The sequence below is a fragment of the Protopterus annectens genome, chromosome 14.part0 (assembly GCF_019279795.1).
Source record: "Protopterus annectens isolate FY-2018-M chromosome 14.part0, PAN1.0, whole genome shotgun sequence".
Lineage (NCBI taxonomy): Eukaryota > Metazoa > Chordata > Ceratodontiformes > Protopteridae > Protopterus > Protopterus annectens.
In genome coordinates, this window is record NC_056748.1 from 179992886 (window position 1) to 180012085 (window position 19200).

The 19200-nt window shown below is 39.5% G+C and overlaps 1 protein-coding gene across 3 annotated transcripts in view; it reads left to right on the forward strand.

Annotated features, from left to right (window-relative positions):
- Positions 1-19200, forward strand: part of FAF1 (Fas associated factor 1) — a 5915525-nt gene that overhangs the window by 168547 nt on the left and 5727778 nt on the right. The window contains exon 1 of one of the 3 annotated variants that reach the window (XM_044055942.1): positions 4443-4537. The exons of 1 other annotated variant lie outside the window; for it this stretch is intronic. In XM_044055942.1, coding sequence (XP_043911877.1) covers positions 4481-4537 — 57 coding nt within the window. In that variant the 5' untranslated portion in view covers positions 4443-4480. Of the gene's footprint in view, positions 1-4442; positions 4538-19200 lie in introns of those variants that run through there. One more of the 3 variants, XM_044055945.1, reaches the window with a different exon arrangement.

Here is a 19200-nt window from a genome sequence, read left to right on the forward strand (position 1 = left end):
GTCACAATCATAGAAAATACATCTGGCCATTGAAGAATTAAGTTTACCTTTGGGCAGACTCCTTGCACACATTTTTAGGGCCATACATACATGTATTTGTTCTTTGATTCACCTTCCTGATTGCATTGAATTATATTCCTTGTATAATATAGCACCACTTGTTAGAAAGTGTTTTAAATTTGTAGTTTTAAACATTCTTTTAATAACCAGTGAAACAAAATGTATGAACCAATAACTACCCTTTTCAGAAAATTTCAACCATAAAAGAACACTCAAGACTTCTGTCATTACAGTCCACCAATATTACTCCATACACACAATCTCTGCAGAAGTAAAATCATCCAAATTCCACGTTAAAGAAATCTGTAACTAATGAAGAAATTGCTACGGGCAAAACTTCATATATCAATGTTTTATCTACAAATTCAGTGCCTCCTGCCCTTGAAGAATTAATTGCCTATATTACATTAAAAAATTGTTAAGTTGGTAATATCGCAATAGAAAATGACTAACAAAACCAGCAAGTTCATAGTCACTAGGCATCTCATACAAAGGACATACTCAGGAGTGTAGAACCCCTATCCCCCTTATAATGTACCAAGTAATCAACAATCATATGGGCACTGCAATACCAGCACTCCATCTACATGGTGTGGGAGTAGAATCCACAGCCTTCTGCACCAAAGGCAATTATGCTACTAACATGCTTTCAGATTTTAAAACACAGTGTGCCATTTGATAAACAAAAATGGCTAGTTGCACATAAACATATACACTTGTTGGAGTGTGTTTTAAATTTGTAGTTTTGAACATTTTTCCATTAAGCAATGAAACAAAATACATGAACCGGTAATGACAAAACTACCCCTTTCAGAATATTTTAACCATAAACGGCCTCTCAACCATCTGTCATTACAACTCACCACTATCCGTCAATAAGGACAATATCTGCAGAAGTAAAATTCATCTGAATAATTCTACATTAAAGAGATGTGTAACTAATGAAGAGGCTCTTACTGGCAAACAGCTTTACATTTCAGTATTTTATCTACAAATTCAGTGCCTGCTGCCCCTGAAGAATTAATTGCCTGCATTACATTAAAGAACAAAAATGGTAAGCTGGTGATATTGCAAAAGAGGATGACTGAGAAAGCAACAAGTTCATAGTTATTAGGTATCCTAAACAAAGGAGGGCACACTATGGAATGCAAAACCCCTATCCCCCTTAAAATGCACCAAATAATCAGCAACTAGGGCACTACATATCATGCTTCCATACCTCTCAACCTCTCGGCTCAAGAAATCTGAACAAAGGCTAAAATTATGGGGGGACAAAGGCCCCCAAACAGGGGCAGATTATAAATATTGCTTTTATAGACCTACAAAGTTGCTACAATAACAGCATTTGTCCTAGCGTGCATTTTCTGAAGGAAATGAAGGGTGAAACTCAAATTATGACATTTAGTTATTTAAATCCTCAGTGATTTGTCAGAACACCACAAATATTATGAGGAATAGGCCAACAATATGAGGCAAAAATCTGGACAGTTGAGAGGTATGCATACCTGTCAACCTCTTATTGCAAAAAAATCTGGACAAAGCCTAACAATGTGGATGCAATGGCTGAAAAATAGGGATAGATTTTAAATATTGCACTTTTTACTTTGAAAGTTGATAGAAAAGGATTTGTGTGAAAATTAACCAAGAGTAAATGTGAACTTAAGAGGGGGGAATAAAGGATTTTACAGAACACTAAGGGGGAATAATAAAGGGAAAGTTAAGTTGAAATGGTGTGGGGTTCTACAAGGAGGGAATATGTAAGGAATAGAGGGGATGACTGAAAGGACATATGTTATAAGGTATGGTTAATGTAAACAAGAGCAAACATGCCAGTTATATTTTATTTTTTCAATTTTTTGCAAAAGAAAATGTAATGGAGCCAGTATGCAGTGTTAATGTGATTTGTTTTTATGGTCTTGATTCTTGCATGGTATATCACATCAATGCATTCTAATGCAAAAGCTGTTCTTCTAGTGCCTTTCTAAATTTCTAGGAATAATAATTAAAATCTGCCCGGGACTGTGTATCTTTATCCCACCATTAATTTTGACTTTTTCTAGATATTTGCACTATGAGGTTGAGAGGTATGCTTATATGTGCCCTGTCTCTTTCACCCTCAAAATTCATGAACTGCTGCAGAGCTAATATAATGACCAGGATTCTCATTATATCACAGAATTGCTTTTTTCTGTTATAACAGAAAAAAATATTTTATAATGACTTTTCAGTTAGTGTCATGGGTTGATAATGCAGTTTTTGAAGTCAAGAGTGCAGGGTCTGTAGCCTCTCCCCTCCTTGTTATGTATTGATTTATCTTTAAAGTCTTAGCTGTTACTTCCAGGTTATCCCTCTTGATCAGTGGTGGCACAGAAGACTAGTATCCTCGGTGGGAGGGTACAGGGACTGAATCCCTTTTACTGTCTTTAAAGCACTCTAATTAGAGTATCCCTGGTGTCTAGTTGTACCCCCCATCCACATTGTCTTTCTTTCATTTTTTTTTAAAGTGTCATTAAGATCATGCTGTTAAAGAATTATCACTGGTGACTAGTCCTTCCTCCCCAACTCCTGTCTTAGTTAGGTGCTGTTAGGCACAATATTAAGTGTAACCCCTGGTACCTAGTGTTCTCCCTGACCATATCTTCATTTAAGGCCATTAAGGGACAATGTTAAGAGTAATTCCTCATGTCTAATGTTCCCCTCAACCACATCTTTGTTAAGTGCCATTAAGGCATATGTTAAGTGCAATCTCTGGTCCCTGACCACGTCTTTATGTGTCATTAATGCATGTTGTTAAATGTACTCTGGGAGTCTAGTGCTGCCTCCTGACCATGTCTTTGTTAATTGCCATAGAGGCATAATGCTAACTGTACTCTCTGGTGTCGTCATTTCTGCCATTCACATTATGTTTAACTGCCATTTAAAATTATTAGTGTGTAGTGGTTCCCCCCCTCAGCTAGTGTGGTATGTTTTGCTCTTTTGTTGAGTGAAGTGTGGCAGTCTGATAACCCCCCCAAAACCACACACACATTCACTCACACGGTCATTAGACATGCACACACACACACACACTTACTTACTTTCTTTCTTCTTAAAATGAACGGCCATGCGCACACGTAGACTTAACCCGTCTTGTAACTTTACTACTACTTTAACTGCGCGACTACGTTGGCGTGCATGTATGAGACGCACGCATGTTCCTCTTAAAGGAAAAGACTCGTCATTTGATTGTTAAAACTTCCTGGCGAACCTGCAGGCTGCAGCTATAAAAGTGGGAGTGTGCTCGCCCCTCCCCCTATCGTTTTGCTGCCCACCAAATTAGAAAAATAAATTAAAATGAATAAATACTTACAAATTGTGCCCTTTACACAGCCGGCCTGTACGGCGCCCTAGGCGGTTGCTTAGTTCGCCTATGCCTAAGGCCGGCCGTGCTTGTGCTACGCAGACAGTTGTGTAACTGGTGTAATTTCTACGGTCATTACCATCCATGTTGCTAACTGCCACTAAGCATGTTTGCTCTTCATAAGGCAACTGCCAGTAAATTTGTATGCACTTAACTGTGTTTGTGCTAAGCCACAAGCAGCGCAAATGGTAAAGCTACCCCTAAAAATGGAAATGATATAAAAAGTGAAACCAAGGTTAAACAGTTTCACAGCTCTGAATATGAACCATCGGACTAATACAATTACAGACCACATTTGCAGTGTTTCTCTCTTTTTGCCACACAGCTTTGCAGCAGCAATCAAATTGTACATAAAAGCAATTTACATTTCATCTCTATTATTAGCAGTTCATACACTTGGACATTCTCACTTGGTTGTACATGTATGGCTAACATATTTACTGCAATGAGTGATCACACAAGAATTTCTGAATATGTTTGCAGAAATACAGTTCTGTCTTATGTTTATATTCTGGTTATTCTTCCTTTATCTATCACTGTCAGGCATGCAGTTTTTAGTGCATTTTTCGTCATTTTCCGTCATTTTCCTTTTAATGTGTGATAAAATTACATAACAATGAACAACAGTTTTAATCAAAGGCTAGAGGCCTGTGCTATTGTGGACAAAAATTATACACATTTGGTGTTTTGTTTTATTTAAATTTCTAGTTAGTTCCACACTTTGAAAGTGTATCCTCCCTGACTTACCCACTGGAAGGAAGGGTGGCTGAATTGCTGTTTTGTTTCCCTTCACTCTCACTAATCATTCACAGTTGCAAGTCATTATCACTTAACAAAATGGCGTAGAGGCTACAATATGTTTACATCTGTTACACAAAGTCAGAAGTTTGGTATTCAGCAATTCTAATGACTTCGCACTTCATTTGCATCTTCACAGTGCTCAGAGGGCTGAATCCACAAAGGTAACCATGTAACTAGGGAACTTGAAGGTGAGGAGACTTGTGTATTTGGACGAAGCAGATGATTGGTTTTCCTGTGAATGTGATGTCTCTGCAGAGAAGGCTTAATTTTTCTAAGGTATGCTTGTATTATTCAAGGACATTTTAGATTTTCTAAACTTTAACAAAAGTATTTATATATCCAGGAGAAATGGAACTTTTTATCTATATGCATTTCTTTTACCTCACTGTTGGCATAGGCAATTTTGGTAGGCATTTACATTTGTGAGATAGCATAACTGCATGCTTAATATTTGCTTTTGCACTGATGTCCTTCAAGAATGCAACTGCAGTCCTGACATATGGGTTGTCCTGCCTCAGGCAGCCCTTCGGTCGGCTGGATTCCAAAGTCCGGGTCCGGCGTCGGCCGATGTCGCCTACTCCCCGACGTCAGAGCAGCTGGGGTATAAAGGCATCCGCCGACGCCATCTTCTTCAGTCTTTCTTGCCGCACGGTGCCCGAAGTAGAAGCAGTTCGCAAGTGCCGGTCGGTCAGCTCCTGTGTTTTCAGTTACCGAAGTCATCAAAAAGCTAAGTACCCTGTTGGGGAACATTTTTCTTGCCTCAGCTGATGTCAGAAAAAATTGAAAAGGTTAACAATTGTTTGTCTTGTGGTAAACAAATACCTCATAAGGACTTCCACTCTTACTGCCTTCCCTGCCTGGGCCCAGACCACGACATCTCGGCCTGTGCTGCCTGTGCTTGCTTTAATAAGCGCACACTCAGGCGCCGGGCAGAATTTGCCGAAGACTTTTTTGGCAAAAATTACGCTTATATCATGCCGTCGGAACAACCGACAGCACATATTTCCAAAAAGCGTAAGGACGGGGACCGACATCCTCGGCCCGCGTCGTCCACCGATACCACACCCAAGCCTACCGCGAGTGCATCGGCCTCTTCGGAGGCGGTAATTCAACCACTCCAGGCTGAGGACACCGCTTTACCACGTACTTCGGTCCCGGAGGTTTCCCCGGTGCCGGTTGTTGATTTTCCTCCCGAAACCAACTGTTCTTTGTTATTGGAGTGAAATGTAATGTACGTGCCACTGTCACTGGTGTTATGCTCGATGGCCCAGAGCAACCTCCACAGGAGTGGTGGGCATAGTGAAAAGTGACTGACATTCATACATTGACTTTTCTGTTGAAAAAGTGGAGACATTCTGATAAATCTGTGGAAAACATATGTATGTTACTTATGTGGTATTCTTTGTTTTTTTTAAGCTTTTGTTTGTGTGTGTGTAGGGGGGAGCCACATACAGTTCTGTTTTCAAAAAAGAGAAGTGTGTTTCAAGAGTTTTATTTTGAAAATGTGTAGAAAGCCTTATAATTTTGTTTAAAACATATACATTACTTGTGTGGTTTTCCTTGGTTTGTACAAACCTTCATTTGTGTGGGAGGGGGAGGTGAGGGAGCCACCTAACATTCTGTTGTACTAAATGAGAAGTGTGTTTCAAGTGCTTCATGTTGACAAAAGGGTACACAAACTAATTGTTTTTGTGAACAAATACATTACTTATGTTATATTAATGTGTTCCACCTTTCTTTGTTTTATGTACCATAGGATTATGACACCTAAGCCTACAAATCTACTAAACTCCTCTTTCACTGACTCTGAGAAAGAGGTCATAATTCTGGGTCTGAGTCAGCATGGATCCTTTCTCTTTGAGAAAGGCCGTGGGGTTATGGCTGCTAGAAAGAAGAATTGGATTCATTTAGTCAATGATATAAACGTAGTTGGTGGCCACGACTTCAATTATGACCAGTTGTGGCATCGAGCCACTGATATGATTTATTTATCATTTGTTTACTGGGAAAGTCCGACTTGGAACAAAGCCAATTTTCTGCAGATGCATGTCTTTGTATGGTGGAGGTGAGGGAGCCACCTAATGTTCTGTTGTACTAAATGAAAAGTGTATTTCAAGTGCTTCATGTTGACAAAAGGGTCAGCACAGAGGATGGCGGCTGTAATAGCCTGAGAACAGCTGGCTACACATTGTGGTCCTGCTACCAAGCCATCACTGACACCAAATGAGGAGTTCCTGTCCACTGTCGGAGATCCAGACAGCTCACTGAAGACTGCACACCATACACTTGATGTTGGTGCTGTTGTGATAGGTGGACAAGTGTGTCCCAGGAGCAGATTCTAGGGAAGCTTACATATGACAACATTTATATTGTTTTGTAGGCTAAAATGATGATTTGATTACTATTTCCTGTGATGCATGTTTTTTCTATCTGTACCTATTGATAAGTTATACAGTTATAGACTCAGAAATGTTTGTTACAACCGTTTCTTTAAGGGCATATAGGGAATTGTGTATTCGCTGTCCCCTATGTTATTCCCATTGTGATGTCTAATTGCTGTCCTTTCCTTGCTTCATTTCTTCTGGGCCCATCCTCCCTGCAAAGTGTTGAGAAATCTGCACATGTAAGCCTATGTTTATTTGCTTATTACTAAGCATTGTTTAGATATTCTGTATGTGTGAGGAGGGTGTAATAAGTGTTTGTATTGCTGTAGCATCTGTGATTACTTGACCAGTGTTACTTTTTTGTTCCTATATTTTGGGTTAATATTTAGAGGCGTAGTAATTTTATTCCTGTGTTTCTTGCTTACTATCATAGGTGATCCTGACAGTGGAAGTGTAGGACTCCTACCACCTGATATCAGAGTATAGGTAGGCTCTGATGTTGATGATGTTGGCCAAACAGAAGCACAGTCCAGGGGTGCAGGAGTTGAATCTGGCATTGAGGTTGTGACTCACACATCCCCTGGATTTCCTTCAAACACAGTCAGTATGCCTACACATACCCATTCCACTAAGTCCTCAGATAGTGGACAGGTTGAGGGTGACACAGTTGGTAAGGGTACTGTGGTTAGAGCGGTTTCAGTGGCAATTGACTTTGTCTGTAGCCAAGTGTGGGTGAGCTGCCATGCAGGAAGGTTGGTAGGGATGCTCAGAGGAGGCCTGTAGTCCGCCCTCCACTTGCTGCTGGTGTGTCACTACATACCACATGACTTATATTTAGGGCTATCATAGAGGCACACTAGGGCCTTCGAGGACCTGCTTAGGGTTCTGGATGTGGCACAAGCTGATTTGCGTGACTGCATCCACCGTGCAGCCGATTCAGTGACTTGGATGAATCACATAGTGGAACATGCTGTGTCCATGATGGAATGTTTGCTGGGGGGGGGGGGGGCAGCATCCATGTGGTCGTAGGTCAGCAGCATCATCTGGCTGTTCTTCCTCCCGCTGCTGTAGTGGCACTACTTCCACTGCTCCATCAGTGGTTGAGGTGTCACACCCAGACATTGTAAGCCATGGGGTTATTGATCTGGGCATAGTTGTGAGGAGAGCTCGTCTAGCAGACATTGCTCACTTTCAGGTAGCACCACATCTGACCATGGGCATGGACATGGCAGTGCAACCCCTGGCAGAGCCATTTCTCACAGTGGGTGGTGACAGTGATGAACTGATGCCTCTATCATGCACGGCTCACACTTGTCCAACATGCCAGGACGTAATGCTAGCACAGAGCTTGCTGTGTTTATGCAGACACTAACAAACACATTTCACATTGTGTGCCCATACAGACAACCACACATACCAGCTACATGAGGCATAAATGAAGGTTGCAGATCTTTCTGTCTCAGTGGCCATTTGATATTATCTGCATCACCTTGTTTCTATCTTTTTGGCTTCAGGGTTACATATGTGCATTGTCTGATGCATAGGGTGTATAGTTAGAGTGCTTAGGATGTGTATTGGTGATGTCATTTGGAAATTATTTCCAATTTCTTACAGCATTTTAGTGTTGTGATTGCTACCTTGTGATTGTTGATACATCACTCAGGCTTATTGCTCCACTTCTGAGAATGTAGGCATAAGCAGACTTTGAACTGCTTTTCCTGTTCTGGGAATTTTAGATGCAGGAGGCATGTTTGCTGATAAACTGCATAAATATATCTTTGTCTACACAAGTCATTCTTGTCACATATTGATGTCATTGCTGGACAACTTACACACATTCTACTTAGGTACATTTTCAAGTAACAGTATGTGGTATCTGCCATGCATTCATGTTATTACACATTTATTTTTCCTAGTAAAGGTTCAACACTTACCTTGATAGCCCTGTAGTTACAAATGTGTCACTCAGACCCGACTGTGTCTGATGTTAGCAATGCACAGCCGTTACATGGGTAAGTAAAGGTTGTGAGTGTTGCCTGGCATCAGGTTTTTTCTGTATGTATGTATGTATGTATGTGCATAGAATGAAAGTTGTAACCCTTAGGTGGTCAGCACATGTGCTATCCATTGCCTCTTGGCCAGGGTGAGGGCATATTGTGCATGCCTACGTCTACCTACACCCACAGCGTAGGGTGGTTCCCCCTCTCACTCCTCACCTGCATGTGGCTGTGATGACCTTGCCGGTGGTGATGGAAGGTTTGCTTCTAGCACTTGGTGTTCCTGTTGCAGCTGTTTTTGCAGGATGATATTGTGTAGGATAGCACAGACTGTGATAATTTTGGCACGAGTACCGGGATTACACTGCAGAACCCCCCCCCCTGATGTATATAGACACTGAAACCATGACTTCAGCAACACAAACTCATACTCTATGATACTTCTTGATGTTCATCATGCATACAGCTGCAGTAATAACATATGGGTTCTCTGCCGTCAGGCGGTCCCTCGGTCGGCCGAATTCCAAAGTCTAGGTCCGGCGTCGGTTGTTGTCGCTTCTTTTCCTGACGTCAGAGAGGCAGGAGTATATAAGACACAGCCGATGCCATTTTCTTCAGTCTTTTTTGCCGCACGGTGCCCGAAGCAGAAGCAGTTCGCAAGTGCCGGTCGGCCAGCTCCTGAATTTACGAAAAATTTGGAAACTGAAGTCTTCATTAAAGCTAAGTACCCCGTTGGGGAAACTTTTCTTGCCTCAGACCGATGTCAGAAAAAGTTAACAATTGTATTTCTTGTGGGAAGCAAATACCGCATAAGGATTTCCATTCCCTTTGCATACCTTGTTTAGGCCCAGACCACGACGTCTCGGGCTGTCGCTTTTGTGCTAATTTCAATAAACGCACTATCAAGCGTCGGGCGGAGTTCGCCCAACATTTATTTGGTAAAGCATTTGATTATAAAATGTCGTCGGAGACTCCGACTACCGTTTTGTCCAAAAAATGCAAGGACAAGGACCGACACGCGAGGACCGCGGCCTCCACCGACACCACGCCAAAACCGGCTACACGTGGTCCGGTTCTCAGCGAGACGCCTATGCAGTCCCTGACTACCGACGACACTTCCTTGGCGGGGTCTTCTGTACCCGAGACCGCAGGTACCTCGGCCCATACCCAGACTACAACCACCGAAGCCACTGTGAGTGTTGAGTCTCCTAATGTGGACAGGTCCACTTCCACCCATGGTGTCTTTAGACCCTAATCTTCCTTTTCCATTAAGGCCTTTACCAAGTCCAAATCAGCCAGGCATCCCAAGAGGCCTGTTGCACAGGACCCATCCACAAGCCCCATGCCTAAAAAACAGATGCTTAAAATGGCTGAGGATTTAATTACTCTTATCAGGGGTTCCCAATCCCCTCCTGACAAGAGCCCCAGAGTGGAGGAAGATTCTCCCTCTTCTGATCAGGGCTCCATTTTTTCAGAACACTCTGATGTAGAAGAGCAATCTTACTCCCCTTTTGAAGATTCTGATGCAGAGCAATCCATTCCTTCTGTATCTCCCCCTGAGGATTATTCTTTTGGGGAAACCTTGCACACTTTGAGGGAACACTTCCATTGTGAAGGCCAAGACTTTTCTGATTCCAAGAAAAGACTGAGGGAATTTCTTTTGTTACCTCAACACAGGCCTCTGGCGATACCTCCTGTCTTGGATGTACTTGATGATGTTTATTCGGAGGCTTGCCTTAAGCCGGATTCCCTGCCTCCTGCCCCAGTCAAGCCTGATAGGTACTACAGAGTTCCTAACTCTCACCAATTTCTTTTCAAAAGCCATAATGCTGACCCTGAAACCATTTCTCAAGGCCCCAAGGGAATGAAGGCCTCTACTGCTAAGAATCCACTACCTTCCGAAGAGAGTCAAGATCCTTAGAAAGGTGGGGGAAAAAGGTATATACCTCGGCCACCCTAGCCATGAGGGCCTTAAATTGTCAGTTTCATATGCTTAAATACCAGCAGTTTCTGTTATCACAATTAAGAAATAAAATGTCTCAACCTGAACAACCAGATTTGAAGGAGTTGCAGGATATGATGCATAGTGCAGAACAAGTGGGTAAACACACCTTACAATGTGGTTATGATGCCCTAGAGGCCTCAAGTAGAGCTGCAGTTACAGGATCAGTCATTCGTAGGCATGCATGGCTTAGGGAACAAATCTTGCCTGATCATGTGAAAGCTAAGTTGCTAGATGATCCTTTACAAAAGGATGTGCTATTTGGTACTAATGCTGAGGAGATACTATGGAAAATGGAAGAAAAAGCCAAATCTATGCAAACTGTCAAAGCTTTTCTACAGATTCAACCACCACGTTTTAGCAGAAATTGGCCTTCAAAAAACTGGTCCTTTCCAGCCACGGACAGGCCCCAAAGAGGTAGATATAGGCGCACAAGGGGCAGAGGTCAATCACAAGGATCTTATAGAGGCAGGCAATGGCAAGCTCCAGCACCAAGAGGTGGCGAAAACTGTGCACAGCAATACAGGAAAGAAACCCAATGACTTCCTCCTTTCCATGCCAAGCAAGTTTCAGCTGGCAGCACCCTTGGGAGGAAAGCTGGCATTATTTACAAGAAATTGGCATATGGTCACAACAGACAAATGGATCCTGGATGTTATAAACAGAGGCTAGAGATTTCATTTTCACACTCTTCCAAAAATGAGAGGCATGCCAAACCTGCCACACAATCAAAGGGCAGAGGCACAACTACAAATTTCAAAGCTCATAGACATGAAAGCTATTCAAGAGGTACCGACTCACGAACAAGGTCAAGGTTTTTATTCCAGGCTATTTCTGGTACCAAGGAAAGGAACCGACTGGAGACCCATTTTGGACTTATCCATCCTAAACACATTCTTACTCGTACCAAAATTCAAGATGCTCACATTACAGCAGCTTCTTCCCATGCTGGGCAAGGGGTTTTGGCTGGTAACATTGGACCTCAAGGAGGCATACCTGCATGTCCCAATCAGACAAAGCTGCAGAAGATACCTCAGATTTCTTGCAGGTTCAATCCACTATCAATTCTCTGCATTGCCCTTTGGCTTATCTACTGCGCCCTGAGTATTCACAAAATGCCTGGCATCAGTAATTGCCTACTGCAGACTTCAAGGGATACAAATTTACCCTTATTTGGATGACTGCCTGATCCAAGCGGACAGCAAGCACATACTTCTGGAACATCTGGCTTATGCAACACGGTTACTGAATGCTCTGAGATACACGATCAACAAAGAGAAATCCAGGGTAACACCAGCTCAGAAAACAACTTTCCTGGGTGCCAACTTGGACACAAACACCCAGATGGCCTATCTTATGCCAGAAAAGCAGAGGCAACTAACTCAGTACTTCAAAATGCTAGCAAATTGTACCAGGCTTACTGCAAGGAAAATCCTGCAGGCTCTGGGCTTAATGGCATCTTGCATTTTTTTAATCCCATGTGCAAAGTTGCATATGAGGAAACTTCAATGGTACCTAAAAAATCTATGGTCTCAACACAGCCACAGTTTGGAAAGAATAATACCAATAATTCCATGTTTGCAAAAGGAATTTCTATGGTGGGCTCAAGCATGTCAAACAAACACAGGTCTCCCATTCTGCAAGCCTCAAGCAAATCAAGTCATCACAACAGACACCTCAGATTATGCCTGGGGGGGCGCACATGACAGACAGGTGCATTCAGGGCAAATGGTCCCAAAAGGAAAAGCACCTTCACATCAATCAAAAAGAAATGCTAGCAGTAATAAATGCAATTACAGCTTTCAAGGACCTCCTGCATCCAGGTCAATTATTGATAAGAACAGACAACACCACAGTTATGTGGTACATAAACAAACAAGGAGGAACACATTCATATCCCCTGTGCAGACTAGCCATGACACTTTGGAACTTGGCTCTGGAATGGCAAATCGAACTTCAAGCACAGTACTTGCCAGTTTGGAAAACACGCTGGCAGACAATCTAAGCAGAAATATGACAGATCCACACAAATGGAGATTGCATCCTCAAGTGTTAACAAAGATAATCCAAGCGTGGGGGAGGCCAGACATAGATCTCTTCGCCTCCCACAGGAATCATCAATTGGAAAAGTTTTGTTCAAGGACCTCTCACCCAAAGGCCTGGAGAGTGGACGCCCTTTCATTCAGTTGGACAGCATGGACAGTTTACGCTTTCCCACCTCTGCCTCTTCTGCCCAAGGTGCTCTTGAAAGCAAGAGCAGAGAGACCAAAGATGATACTGATTGCTCCAGACTGGCCAAGACAACACTGGTACCCACTCCTGAGGAGCCTAACACATACTCCTTCCTGGTCCCTACCCCTAATGCCTCTTCTGCTGACTCAGCACAACTACAAAACTCTTCACAGTCAGCTGAAAACACTCAATCTCGCTGCATGGAAAATTCCTTAACACCTCAACAGACCTTACTCCCCAAAGAGGTACAGGATGTCATTTTGGAGGCCAGAAGGCCATCTACTAGAAAGGCTTACTCAGCAAAATGGAAACGGTTTTGCTCTTGGAATGAGAAAAAGGCCAGGACCCTACAAAACTAAATTTGCCTCAGGTATTACAGTATCTAGCTGAGCTGCTGAACAGTGGACTTTCATTTTCCTCCATAAAAATCCATGCCTCAGCCATTTCTGCAGAATTCAACACGGATCTACCCTTATTCTCTCACCCACTCTTAAGACAGTTCCTCAGAGGGGCTAAAAATATAAGACCACCAAGGAAACAACCAGTGCCAGCCTGGGATCTTAATTATATTCTAGAAAAATTAACATTGCCTCCCTTTGAACCAGCTGCCTCAGCAGATTTGCAACATTTGTCCTGGAAAACAGCCTTCCTTCTGGCCATTACCTCAGCTCGTAGGGTTTCGGAACTATAAGCCCTCATGGCTGTGCAGCCCTTTCTCATCTTCCATCAGGACAGGGTTTCCCTTCGAACCAACCCATCATTTATGCCTAAAGTGGTATCCAGGGTAGCTTTAAATCAAGCCATACACTTGCCTACCTTTTACCCCACTCCTCAAAACAAAGGGGAAAGTCTACTACACTCTTTAGACATCCATAGACAGCTTCGTTATTATTTGGACAGAACAAAGCCTTTTAGGAAATCAGAACAACTTTTTGTGTCCTATGCTGTAGGAGCTCAAGGGAAGCCAGTGACCAAACAGACAATTTCAAAATGGATAGGCCACTGCATACGGTTTTGTTACTCCTATCATGGAAAATCTGTCCCTACGGGCATCAGATCCCATTCCACCAGGGCCACAGCTACCTCTACAGCCTTCCTCAGAGGAGTTCCTACCAAAGATATTTTGGAGGCAGCCACTTGGAGTTCTGTACATACCTTCACAAGACACTACCACCTGCCTTTATATTCCAAAACTAGAGCAGGCTTTGCTACTGCTGTTTTGCAGGGCATTCTGGCTCATCCCAGTTTTACCTAGTGCCTACCACCCTGTGCGTAGCTTTGGGATTCTACCCATATGTTATTACTGCAGCTGTATGCACGATGAACATAGTACAGTTTTGTACCTACCATAAATGTAGATGTTCGAGTGCTAATACAGCTGCAGTACAGATTTCCCTCCCTCCTTCCCCTCTTGGTAAAGGCCTAGGACCTAACCCCTCTTCATACAAACTGTTTTGGGTTATCCTTCTATGGTATATTTGCTTGCAACTACTGTTTTTTTTTTTTTTTTCAAAACAAGTTTATTGTTTTAACATATAAGAGAAATATAACAATTTTATACAAATAATTAAAAATAGGTATTATAATATTCAACAAAACAACTAAAGTATTTACAAAGACATCCACTACAATCAGATCAATTAATTAAACTAAAATACTGTGCTATTGAAATTAGAATTTTTTTAACAAATTTTGTAAATTATCCCATACAATAAAATGTGATGTTTTTCTAGTTGTTCTCATTCTAATTGTGCTTATTTCCATATGACACATTATATTCATAACATTTTTAAATTCATTGAACGAAGGAGGTGTATCTGAAATCCAATTTCTAGTTATTATTTTCCTAGCCACTGCTAGGATAGACCATAACAAGGGAAGCTTAATCTTTTAACACATTGAGGTACAGGTGTGTTGAATAATATAAGAGACTTAGAAATAATGAAATTATCTGTAAAAGAGCCTGCAAAATTCATTAATTGACTTCCAGTATTCTTTCAACTTCATACAGTCATAAAACATATGAGCCCAGTCAGCATTAATTTCTACATTACATCTCTTACATAGATTGTCTTTATTATTAATTTTATTCATCATCAAAGGTGTATAAAAGATCTATGTAAAAATTTCCATGTATAAAGTCTCCAGACAATGGAAGATGTAGTTCTATAAGCAGATTCCAATATATATTGTTTATCTTGTTGAGTTGGTGGGTCCCCATTAATAGAGGTGAAATAATTCCAGTATGAATCTACATTGTAAAAAGTTTCTTGTCTGATAATTTTATGTATATATGAAAGTTTACCTTTATCAGAAACTTTATGCTGTAAATTTATTATCAAGTAATCAATCAGTTTTGGAATAGATTCTTTAACTGTTATAGACATTAGATCTATTCTATCAATGAGATGTTGTCTAAAGATCTGAACCTCTAACCAGCAAGTTTCTCTTAGATCAAATTCTTGTTTTAAGAAATCTAGATTTTTAACTTTATTATCAGATATCAGCTGATACCAGTACTTTAGATTATTATCTATAGCTAAATGAGCTCCTTCAGAAGTAGATGACATAAGCATACCCTGAGTATAAATTATAGGGAATACAATAAAATTCCATTCCCTATACTTAGGGTGCATGAATATAAAGTTACGATAACTAATAATAATATTTAATGGGTAACAGACCATATGTTTAGGTGTAATAGATGAAGTACAAAATTCCTTTAGCAACCACAACATGGAGTTATTTATAATCATATTTTTATGTGTTAAGGAGATTTTCATGAAGTGCATACTAATTAGCTCCCAATAATCTTTCCATTTTGCGACATATGACTGATCTATTAATAAAGTAATAACTTTTATAATAGAAGAGATAATATATAAATTAAAGTCTGGAAAAGAAATACCCCCTTGAGACCAGCTATTAGTATGTTTCTTTAATGCAATCCTAGGTCTATTAGGTGCCCATAAGAAATTTAACATTAGTGTATTCAGTTTCTTGATAGTTATTTTTGTAGGTGAAAGTATTATTGATTGTATTAAGTATAAAATCTTGGGGAATATTATCATTTTAATAATTGTAAGTCTCTCCTCCATAGTAAAAACATATTATTCCAGGTATTAAAAAGATTTTGTATATTAAGAAAACAGGTATTATAGTTATTATATATAATAGATTTAATATCTTTAGATAGTATTATACCTAAATAAGTTATCTGACCTGAGTTGGGTACATATTTAGTAAAATCACTAATGAGAGTATTTTTTCGTGTATATATAGGTAGTATTTTAGTTTTTCTTCATTGAATATTAAACCAGAAATACTTTTAAAATTCATCATTTTATCAAATAAAGACTGCATAGAAGAATTGGATCCTGCTGATGTAATTAGAACATCATCTGCAAAAGTTGAATTTTTGATGTTGTATTTTCTTCTATTTCAAAACCCTCTATGTCAGTACTGTTTCTAATCAAATTAGCCCAAGGCTCCATTACTAAAGTGAATAATAGTGGAGAAAGTGGACATCCTTGCTTTGTACCTTTAAGAATGGGTATTTTTGTGAAACATATGTTCCTACCTTAATATAAGCCAGCGTTCCTTTGTATAAATGCTCAATTAAATTTACAAATGCATCAGAGAAATTTGTGCATTTCAGTAAGGTAAACAGATAGTCCCAACTTACTGAATCAAATGCTGAACCTATATCAAGACTAATAAGTGTTAAATCTTTCTTTTTCCTATTTGCAAAATCAATTAATGTTAAAGTTCTTCTTATATTATCAAAAGTATTTCTATTTACAATGAAGCCCGTCTGATCTATGTCCATAATGCCGGGGATAATTGTCTTCAATCTATCAGCAAAAATACTCATAAACATTTTATAATCAACATTAAGTAATGAGATGGGTCGATATGAAGAACATCTAGTTGGATCTTTATTAGGTTTTAAAATTGGTGAAATAAATGTATATTGCCAAGATGGGGGGGGTTATTAACTCAGTTTGGGCCAGAATAAAAACCTTATGTATTAATGAATATGTAGTTTTAGAAAGGATTTTATATATCTCTGGTATAATACCATCATTACCCGGTGCTTTGTTTGATTTAAGCTTATTTATTTGTGTAATAACTTCTGTATATGAAATACTCTTGTCCAATAGTTTAATCTGTTGTTTATTAAGCTTTTTATTCATGTTTGTGGTTATAAACTCCTTTATTTTATTTTTAGGTTCCATGTTAATGTTGTTATGGTTAATCTTGTGAAAGTGATTTCTAAATTCATCCAGTATTTCTGGTATATTAGAAACATTCTTCTTTTTCCTTAGAGAAAAGATTTCTTTGATATGGTTTTGTTTATTCAATCTTTTTGTTTTATTTTTAAGTCTATGTAAGTATTTGGGGCTTATTGAATAAGACAAAACTTGTATTTCTCTAAAGTTATTTTAACTTTATGAGTTAAAATTTCTTTGTATTTCTCATTTAGTTTGTTTATTTCTTCAATAACTTTCTTGTCCATAATATTTTCTTTATTATTATGTTTATAAGAGTCTAGTTTACTTTGAATATCTAACAATTCCTTATCCCAAGATTTCCTTTTGTTATTATACCATCTGATACTTTGTCCATATAGATATGATTTTAAGGCATCCCAAACATAGACAATGGAGACTTCAGGAGTATTATTTATGTCTAGAAAATGTTGTACTTCTGAAAGTATATATTCTTTATAGTCTTTTAGCTGAGTTAAGTATGCTGGTATCCTTTTGATCTGAACATTATGAGTATTTTTTATCATGAATTCGAAAACAATTGAGTTATGATCAGATATAGGACATGAAATGATTTTGGAATTAATTAAATCTGTTACCATCTGGTTAGAAATAAAGACCCTATCTATTTTTGAATAAGTTTTGTATCTGTTAGAAAAAAAGATGTATGGTAATGATTTTGACTCTTATCTGATTATTAATATAATTCAAATGATAAGAATTAGCAAAATCAATTAAATGTTTTGCATTAGATGTAATTCTTCTTTTCTTTATAGTGGTAGTATCACTTTCATGTAGTATACAATTAAAATCACCAGCTAAAATAATATCCCCTACAGAGAATGATATGATCTTATCAATATGATGTTTCACTGTATTAATACCAATTCCAGGTATCCAATATACATTAATTAAAGTGTAAGTCTTCCCATTAATTTGTATTGTAACCATACAAAACATTCCTTTGTCATCCTGATAAGACTTAATGGTTTTAGGAATGGGCATACTTTTATTCCATGAAATAGCCACTCCTCTTTTTTTCTGAGTGTGCTCTGAACTAACCAATACTGTATACTTATTAGTGGCTAGTTTATCAATATCTTTTTTCAAGAGATGGGTTTCTTGCAGGAAGACTAGATTGGCCTTGTGTAGATTAATGTATCTTATTAGGCTTGCCCTTTTACACGGATTATTTATTTATTATTATTTATTCAATCCATTAATGTTTAAAGAAATTCCTTTTAAAGATGTCATTTGGCATTTTTAAAACTCAAGAATCTTATGATCGAAATAACAAATAACAAGATAAATAATGTTACATCTCCTCTGATATTCCTCCCCATCAGCTATGACCGGTAATTGAGTAATATTCTGCTTAATTTTACCCAGAGTGCTAGTTTTTTTCTGGCTGAATTTTATTAGGAAATATTTTTAATTTCCCCCATGTTTATGTTTGTGATACAGTTGTTTCTCTTTATTAGCTATATGCATTAACATTTGATCTAAGGGTATTGCAGGTTGTCATTGTTGACAAAATCTAGTGTTGTAACCTGACCCAGAGGGGAGACTAGAAGTAACCTGGACTGTATCTGAGGAAGTGGTAGTGGTTTCTGCTAAACTCACCTCTACGTTCCCTCTTGGTGAGGAATAACTGTCACCTTATTGAGGCACGGGTGGGGAGGGGTTTGCAGAAAGTAATTGAGACCAGTCATCATCAAATGACTCTGGCTGGGTGATAATTTCTCTGTGTTGTAGGTCACATACCCAAGGAATGGGACTTTTCTTCTGCTCATTTTTGTAAAATATTAATTGTTCTGTTATCTGCTTGCAGCTGTGGTTTTAATCTTCTTCTTCTTTCGGCTTTTGTAAGGGGTTGCCACAGCAGATCACCTGTCTGCTCATGATTGGCAGTAGAGTTTTACAGTGTCGAGTTGCCTGCCCGGTGCCCAACCTTCTACGGAAGGCACACACACATACTCACGCCTAGGGCTAATTTAGAGTGTCCAATCCACCTACAGCATGTCTTTGGGATGTGGGAGGAAACTGGAGCCCC